At 42.8% G+C, this 9,596-nt stretch overlaps 1 protein-coding gene across 1 annotated transcript in view; it reads right to left on the reverse strand.

The window, feature by feature from the left end:
- Positions 1-9,596, reverse strand: part of LOC103459971 (kinase D-interacting substrate of 220 kDa-like) — a 52,935-nt gene that overhangs the window by 19,951 nt on the left and 23,388 nt on the right. Inside the window, exon 15 of the mRNA XM_017303033.1 lies at positions 9,030-9,192. Coding sequence (XP_017158522.1) covers positions 9,030-9,192 — 163 coding nt within the window. The remainder of the gene's footprint in view (positions 1-9,029; positions 9,193-9,596) is intronic.

A 9,596-nucleotide genomic window follows, 5' to 3' on the forward strand; every position in this document is an offset into this window, starting at 1 on the left:
TGCTGGGGTTGCTAGGTAACGGGCGGAACTCTGCTGGGGTTGCTAGGTAACGGGCAGAACTCTGCTGGGGTTGCTAGGTAACGGTGCAGCAACTGCTGATTTGTGACATTAAATTCTGGAGGTTTTTGAAACAACAAACTAGTATTTTGCCCAGAAAAAAGGCAGCGTGTTTTTTTTTCCAACGCTTGGTGTGTTTTTAGAAGCAGTAGAAACCCAAAACATGCTAAATGTGAATTTGTACAGTAGGTCTCCTTTAAAAGCCAAGCATATCACTTTGATTTAAATCAAATGCTCCAAAGTTCTGCGGACACACTTCTCTCACTCTTTTCCTGAGTTTTCATAGCAACGTCTGCTTTCCACGGAAATTCGGGGCAAACTCTGGTCCAGTAAATAAAACTCTCATACCGAACCGGACCTTTGCATCTCCAACGCAAACCGCAAAGACAAGCAGCCTAATAGGAAACACACCACGCTGATAAAACCCAGCCATTCAGGGAGAGAGGATCAAGACTCGCTGGCTCCCTGAAATCCTGATTAAACTCATGTGTAGCAGCGAAATGGGGCCCTTAAAGAGGCAGGACCTCATTCTGGACCAGCAGCAAAGCAGCAAAACCTCCAGCGGTAGATTTTCTGTACAACGGAGGAGTTTAAGGCGTCCGCAGAACTCAGCAGTGTTTGTTCGTCGTGACATTAACCGGTTCATAAAGTCCAGATCTACACATGTGGCTGTTTGGTCATGTGACGCTCGGATAAGCGCAGACAGATATGCAGCGGTGGGTTTTACGTGTGGAATAAATTCTTCGGCCAGTCAGTGACGGATGCGACCGCTGCAGATTCACATATTCAGGCTGAACCGATGCATGTGTCGTAAAACAAATACGAAGCACGGAGAGTTTACAGCCAAGAACGGGCCACCAGAAAGAGAACCAGACGGAAAAACTTAAATGATCAGGGTGAAAAGATTAAACAGATTAACTGGGATTATTGGAATAATTGTCAGCTAATTTAGTTCACTGGAGGATAAATCCTTTGTTGCATTTTAAGCAATAAAATTTAAAATTTCTTCTTTAAAAAGAGCTTCATTATGTGTTTATTTCCATATTTTTAACATCAATAAAARAGTATTTTTATTGGATTGCCAATTWAAGTAATCCTGGTTAAACAGTCGTCTTGATTCCTCAGCGTTAGGAATGGCATTTTTAGATTTTTCACCTAAACCAGATGAAAAACATGCAGATTCTGTAACTCGATAACTAAAATAATCGCTATCTGCAGCTCTCACTGAAACAGAATTACAGAGCAGAGACTCTTATTTTGGCGGGACATCTAAAGTGCCGATGGAGCAGAGCGTTGTACGTTTTTGATGTTTTCTTCTCTACAGACCAACATCTTTATAAGAAGCTCACAGTAGCCGCCCCTTTAAATAAGTGCAGCTCAATACTATGAATAAACTGCATCTGACATGTGAAGAAGAGTCTCAGCCAATCRGATCACAGCTGACCCAGATGGTTGGTCCTGTGACCTTTAGAGCAAATTCATTTCTCAGCCCTGGACARGAGAGGAAGACGACGGCGAAGATGAGGAGCTTCTTTAATTCAGTTTGAAGATAAACGAAAGGAGGAAGCATCTCTGCTGATAATCTGAGCAGAACCTGGATCTGGACACACAGGAGCTTCTTCTTCTTCTTCTTCTTCTTCTCCTTCTCATTTTTTAGTGATCCAACAGGGAGCCGAGGTTCTTTACGCCTGGACTTCTCTCGTTGAGGCCAGTTAACCTAATCCCTCAGCCTTGGCTTACAGGCAGAAATAAAACGGATTTTCTACCAAAGAATGACGTTCTTTCCATCCTCCACACACACACACACACAGACACACACACAGACACACACACACACACACACACACGCACACACACACACACACACACAATGAGAAAACACACCTCCTCCTGTGTCACCTGTACAAACTGCCTCTGCCTGTTTTTTTGCTGTTTTTACATTATAAGCAGCTCAGCGGGGAATAATTGGTGTCAGAACCGCTGAGGCTGATTCACGGCTGACTCACCTGGGCGACAAAAACAAAACAACAACTCAGGGACCAAACCTGCAGGGATTTCCCACCAGAAGCAGGAATATTACCTCACAGATTAAAAATCATTACTACGGTGTTGAAGGAAAACGTCTAATTTATTCCTGTATTTGGTCACAGACTTTGTTTCGTTCCTGGATGCCATTTTCTCTCACACAGAGCGACACGTTCTCCTCCCGTCTTGGTCTGCGGTCGCTCAGCCAACCTGATAGCGACCGAACTCTCAGACACAGCTAACTTACTTATTTATTATAATTTTGCACATTTTTATGAAAACTGTTTCAGCTGCAGTATCATCCATCCTGAAATAGTATCTGCCATGCAAAAGCCCTCGTATGGTTTCTGTATGTAAGTTAGAGAAAAACTTCACATGGTTTTTAACATTTCCATTWATAAACTCTGAAAAGTGCGGCGTGCATTTGTTTTTACCTCCATAAATCAGACACTTTGCATCACTAAAAGCCAATTCTTCCCTGGAAAAACAGCTCAAGCTCCGTCAGATTATCAAGTCTTTCCACAGATCCTAAATTCTATTTAGGTCTGGACTTTGACTAGGACATTCTAGTAAATCAATGCTTACCTACAGAGAGTCATGGAAGACCCCAATCAGATTTTTTCTTCCAGGATTATTCTGTATTAAGCTTCCCTGCCTCAGCTGAAGGGAGGCACCCCCAGAGCATGATGCTGCCGCTGCCATGCCTCACACAACAGGTGCGTCCAGACAGCGTTTGGCGTTTACATAAGGCTCATGGCAAAGTTCTAACAGAACTCTGTGTAGAGTCTAGRGCTGTTGTAAACGATTATTTTAGTAATCGAGTAATCTATAGATTTTTCTTACGATTAATCGAGTAATCGGATAAAAACAATTATGAAATAAAATATTGGTAAATCTTCCATAACACCAGTGTTGCTATCGGATATCAACATCAGTCTATTTTTTCCACCTTTGAGCTTCCCTACCAGTTACTGTTTTGTAGACCGGGGGAGCAACACGGGATATTTACGGCTCCTCCGTTCAGAAACTCATCTACCAGCCATGTTCCGCCTCCCGTTTGTTCAGACCGGGATGATGTAAGTTTATTGTGCGGTTCGTCCGTAAAGCTGCTCTTACCCTGTAAGCATCAACCCTCAGCCGCCCGCCGTGTTCAGTCTCTCCGCTCACCTGTAGAAATCCTCCTCAGCTTCTTCCCGCCGTTCAACCAGCAGCTCCGGAGCAGAAAGGCTGCCGAACTCCCGGCATCGCGCCGGTCATTTTAACGATGTTTATTGGTCCCACAAAAACGATGAAAACCCGGAATTATCACCAATCAGTAAAATCCCGCAGGCCGAACTTGAAGATTGGACGTTATGCCGCYAACACGTAGCTTCCGTCAACAACTCAGAGGCGGAAGTCAGAGCTCCGCGCAACGCAAATAATGTTCCGGCTGAAACACGGTGCGCTAAATGATAAAACATAAATTAACGAAGCTTCGAGGCAGGTCAATTTTCCTCGAGGARTTTTAATAATCGAGGTACTCGAATCACTCGAGGAATCGTTTCAGCCCTAGTAGAGTCCCATTCAAACACAGTGAGGTTTGGAGTGGACTAGTGGTTAGCACTGCTAACTAGAAGGTCAGCTGAACTAATCCCAAACCGCTAATCAAAAACATTTGTTATGCTAACACTAAGCTAACGCTAAAGTGCTAAATTTAAGAAGTGTATGTGAGGAGGCTCACAAAACAATTCATGTGTGAAATTTTGCTGAATGTGTTYAACCCTAGTTGTTGATGTAACTGTTGTATTTTTCTAAACAAAAATTAGCTGCTGTTAGCGCATTAGCATAAGKGTGCCCACCACTGCAGTGGATCAGGTGATGAAAAACTTTTGATGTGAGGGAGAAAAAGTTTATAAGTTCCCATTAGCATTAGCAGCAGATACTGAAAAGCTTATTAAAGGCCTCCACATAGAGGAAATAAGCAGCGCTTGCTTTGGAATAGCCTTTCTACTGCAGGAGGTAATGAAATCACACTAATTGTGCCAATTAAAGTAATCCTGGTTACAGAGTGTCGTTTTAATTCCTCAGCATTAGCAATGGGGTTTAGGATAATTAACAGTGAATTGCAGGAGTTCATATTCAGTCAGTTTTCAGAGTTTTTAGRTCTGATCGTCGTTTTGGGCCATCRGAGCCGATTTTTMGATGGAAGCAACTCCAAGCTTGATTCTGCTAACCGCTCCATGAGAATCGGTGTGTTTGCTGAACGCGGCCSGCGTCTCGGCTCTGATTAATTACTCCGACTCTCTGAGGAGTTGGAGGCGACATATGCTGCAAGAGCTCATTCGCATGTGTGCAAAACGTAACAGAGTAGCACAGTTAGCGCTGAGCTTCGGACTCAAGAGGAAGGCGCGGCTTCAGGTGTGTGTGTGTGTGTGTGTGTGAAGGCGTGGGTGTGTGCCGAGCGGGAGGCTCGGCTGCGGCACCAGAACCGCCGTCCGCAGTGCAGCGGGTGCATCCTGGCACCGACGGGGCACCAGATGTCAGAGCGGCGCAGGAACCTGCTCAGCGGACCAGTGACACTTTTTGTAGAGCTGAATTTGGATCTGGGCTTCCAGGAATAAACTCCCACTGACGGTCTGACTAAACCCGCCCTCGCACATCGCCATGTCCAAACGGCTCCACTCGGAACCGGACACAGAAGCAGATTAACTTTTCAAAGCGTTATTTAATTATGTGTTTTATCTGCTGATTTTAATTTAAGCGTTTTATCAGAACTCCATGTGACAAACGCAAAACGGCAAATTAATTTAAACAGTTTCTACTTCAGAATCCTTAAAGCTGCAGTATGTAACTTTTATAAATATATAAAAYACATATACAAATACATATTTGAGACAATTAATCTGCTCCTCTGCCGTCTCCCAGTGCCAACTAGAAACAACCAATCAGGGCCAGGAGGCGGGTCTTAGCGCTGTCAATCACTCCCCCCTTTGTTCTCCGCTATGCTGAAGCTAGCACAGCCTTTCCTGAATGCTAAGGCTAGTTAGCATGGCCACCAACAAACAGCTGTTTKGTAACAGTAACTTGTTTCTCCGCCGTTAGCACATTTAGCAGCGAGTAAATGTGCCAATGCTAAAACCCGCCTCCTGGCTCTGATTGGTCGTTTTTGGTTAGGGGCTAATTTACATAATCTATAATAACCTGAAATTATGAAGGTTTATGTTTATATCTTGTTCTCTGCTGTCAGTGTCTTATTTTGCTTCTGTACGTTTTTTAAATGTGAAATAAAGTTCTTGGGGAAACAGAGAGAAAGCGAGGAAAGGAAATGGAACAGCTGCGTAAACAGACTTCAAAATAAGAGCATCAATATAAACGTCCATAGTCAATTATCAAAACTTCAACTTTATTCTGATGAAAGTTTACACAAAAGCCACGTAAATTAGCATTTTATAAYCTGTCTGGAAGATCTAAATGTTTTCAAAGTTAGCATAAATGCTAAAGCGCTAAACAAAACAAATAGCTTAGCTATTAGCACATTACCAGAAGTGCTCCATCCAATCCACATTTATAATTTCTGTTTGTAAAGACCTGTCAACACCTGGAAGTTTGTAGTTTAAATACAACAAAATGCTGAATGTTAAGAGGTTTGGATATTTTTACGTTTTGCTTCAGATGAACGAAAAGAGGCTGATTGTTTTAAWCRGCAGCATSTTTAATGTGTTSTCCTCACGTTCCTCTACAGAAGAGTCGCTAATAAACTGACGTAACGACTCTAAACAACATCAACTAAACAAGGATAAGAGACGATGGCAGTTAACGGTCTTTGGGAATGGCTAAATCAATACCCATAAAGAGCAAAGAGCCGTTAGCTATGGCCATTAGTCGTCCAATGGCTGCTGAAATAAAGCAAAACCGACTCTTCAGAAGAGACGAGCGTGAGAGGAAAGCAATAAAAATCCAGGACGGTGATGCTTTGAGTGCTTCACTTTAATTACCAGCTACAAAACGGGAAAAATGGTTCATTTCTCAGGTAAATGAACAGATTTCACCCATTTATGCTCAAAACAAGCATTTTCTAAATGCCTGTAAATATACGATTCATCTGCCAGAAATTAAGAAAGTTTTATGCAATCAGTGGTTAGTTACAGCGAATATTGATTTGAGGTATTCAGAGGATTTTATTTAAAGCTCCGATAATGACACAGTATGTTGGCTAATATGCAAATCCCGTTATCCATAAATCTGCTTCTGATTGGTCGATCAGGCCCTCATGACGACTCCTCTCCCTGAGTCGAGTCCTAATCAGGATTTAATTAGGCCAACCCGTTGAAAATATTAAATATCCTAAAACTTGATATTAAATCCTGTCAGACTCTGTGGGATCGAATCTTTTTGCTTGAATTGTGCGCTACGCTACATTTACAAAGAGAGTTTATGGTCTTAACGGGGCAGTATGCTTTAAAATTTACTTATTTTTAGCTTTAAATCATGTTATTATGTTATTAGCTCATCAAAAACAAACCTGGAGTGTTGCTTTCATTCTTTCATGTTTGAGGAATCCTTTAATCGCCATGGCAACCATTCAAATAGCCCGGTTGGACCTAGCCCCGCCTCCGATCYGTAGCTCCTCCCCCACTGAGCTCCTTCAGACTAGCCAGCAGCAATTAGATCATTAYAGGAGACACTTCTCTGCATCTCTGTCAGAGGGTTAAYAGAGGAGCCATGTTGGGACGACTTCCTGGAGGCGGAGCTTCTTAAAGACACAGAGGCCCATTTTAAGGCGTTAAATCAGGAAGTCAAATTTATTTTAAGCCGTATTTGATAAATGTAGCATYTTAATAACATTTTTTATGCTGTAAAATGGTATTTTGTGCCTGGAAAACACATAATACCTCCTGTTTAAAATAATTTAAGTGTTTTTCCAGACTGGAAGAAGCCGTTTCTCTTCGCTGCCTCCCGTTTCTCTGGACAGTGTCCAACAGTCGTACCATTACTGAGAGAAATCGCTCAGGTTAATAACAGATTACACATTCTCCATCAGATTAGGGAGGCTGTGCGGMCCTGCTCCCAGGATGGGATTTCGCTCTGCGCTCTTATTGCCTTGTGTGGTCAGAAAACGTTTCTGGACGGATCACATTGARAAACAGCGGAAGAAACTCACAAAACGATCAAACCGGCTGTAATAAAGTCGTTATTTATCCGTTTTCAGATGAGAAGCGAAACATGTTTCTCGTAATGTGGGTGCAGCTGAGCAGTAGGATCTGGAAGGAGGAGAGAGGAGCGTGTTGCCTTGTGACTGAGATGCAGGGCGACAGTTGACCTATAAGGGGGCTGACTCACCCCCGCGTTCACTTCACCACTAATATATTCACTTAGTAGCGCTCAGGGGGGGGTGCTGCTGCTAGAAACGGTGAAAACATCACACTCAGGACACAAAACAAGCATTTTAAAAACAAAATTACAGCAGTGAGTTTGTGTAGATGTAATTTGGCGACAGGAAGAGGAGAAAAGTGACTGAAAGTGATCCAGAGAAAGAGGAAGAGGCATAAAAAGCTCCTCGGACAGAAGCCTGAGTCTTATCAGCGGAAGATCGCTGCTGGAGATAAAGCCGGCAGACAAGGCGTTGTGTTTAGCCTGTTTGAGATTTCCTGTCATCATCATTAAGTCGGCTCCTTCCACAGCCGAACAGAGGGAGATAAACACAAACCGGACTCTTGTTGCCGCTGCAGCTACAGATCTCGCTCAGATTCAGATATTCCAGAGTTTAATCTGCGTTTCTGCGGATGGAACTCATTTGGCTGGAGGCGGGGGGATGGAGCGGCGCTGACAGTAACGGTCTGTGACACATCCCCGCCGCAGGAGTCGTGGGCGCTAGTGTATTGTGACAGAGCGCGACCTTTAAAGGCCAGAGATTGATGCACAGCAGCTCCTAARCCCAGAGACTCGGGCTGCCCCCGTCCGCAGCCGGCCGGCCTAAAAAAAGCCCCGCTGACCTGGCAGGAACAGGAAGTCGAACTGAGCATGTGCGCAGAGTTATCCCTCCACATTCCTTAAATGTTGCCTTAAACGATGTGATCAATTACAGAAGCTGCCAATTAGCAGAGGCCTTCTGACTAAAGCRACGGAGAAAACAAAGTCCACTACTGCCACCTGCTGGTTGCGTTCGCCAACAAGAAATCAGACTGGATTCATAAATTCACACTGAATTTACTGGATTACTGGTGGAATTCAGCAGGAGAGGAAAAATAAGAAAAGCAGCAGAAAAACTTGGAAAGTTTAACATTTCAGCCACAAACTCAAATGTTTTCCACTGGGGTTTCAAATATTGAACAAAAATCAATACAAGAACAAATCAAATCTGCTCATTTTCTAACTGAAAATAAAAAATTGCCTCACTTTTTTAGATTTTATATTTCTAAGAGAAGAGAAAATAAACACCGCGCATTAATCTCCTCCCACTTCAAACACTCACCTCTTTGCTCTGATTTATCTCAGAAATCCCTATAAACATTTCGAATTTGAATTTTTTTTTTTGTTGTAATTTTTTTATTTTCAGACTCAAGCTGGAACCTTTGTGTTGCGTTTCTGGTACGCCTGTAAATCTGACGCACATCTTTAAACAACAGCAATAAAGTCGCTTCTTTCTTCCCACTGGGTTTAATTTCTGCTTCTAATCGATTGGATGCTGGAAAAACCTGCCGTTGTGTTCAAGTTGTGCTAAAATGAGTTGTAACAAAAGACAATGAAGTCGCCATATCACRATAATAAAGTCATAAAACTAACAGAACATCTTTATATTACGATTTAAACAGATTAAAAACAATAAAAATTGCTTTTGTTGAGCTAATATGGCGATTTATTCCATTATTTTGCAGCAGAAAAAGGTTCTGAATTAAATAAACTTTCCCACCGCCCGATAAGTCGTAGTGTTTCTCAGCTGCACTGTAAAACGGAGCCGGTTGAGTTACCTCTCGTAGATGGTCTTGAGTGTGACCTGATCCGACACGGCCTCGGCCTCCTCCAGGAACAGGATGATCCACGACGTTCTGTACGGCCACTCCTCCGTCAGGTGGATCCACGACGCCAGGCGGTCCCAGTTAAAGATGATCTGATGGGCGCGCAGCAGGCGACCTGTCAGCGTCGGGTCAAAGGTCACCGTTCACTCTGCTATGCATTTCATCCATACTCTAACATTTACCGTTTGGGGTTTTTACAAAACAGATAAACTTCAGATTGAAGCTTTTTGAGCTGAGTATTATAACTTCCTGTCTTTAGATGAATACTATTCATCTGTTCTAGTAGCGCTAGCATCAGTTAGCTGCTTTTTGAAGGATGACTTTGATTTCGCTTTTCGTTTTGCATCCTTTCAGTTAGCGTATCCAACTGACGCAGCCAGAGATCAGAGATTRTARAGTCAAAATAATAGGAGAATAAAGTCACACAGCAAAAAGCCCAGTGTTAATTTAACTCTGAAGAGTGTGAACTATATAAACACTGAAAAAGTGTTAATATCAACTCTGTGGGAGTTAAATCAA

This window comes from Poecilia reticulata, unplaced genomic scaffold (genome assembly GCF_000633615.1).
Source record: "Poecilia reticulata strain Guanapo unplaced genomic scaffold, Guppy_female_1.0+MT scaffold_145, whole genome shotgun sequence".
Taxonomy (NCBI): Eukaryota; Metazoa; Chordata; class Actinopteri; order Cyprinodontiformes; family Poeciliidae; genus Poecilia; species Poecilia reticulata.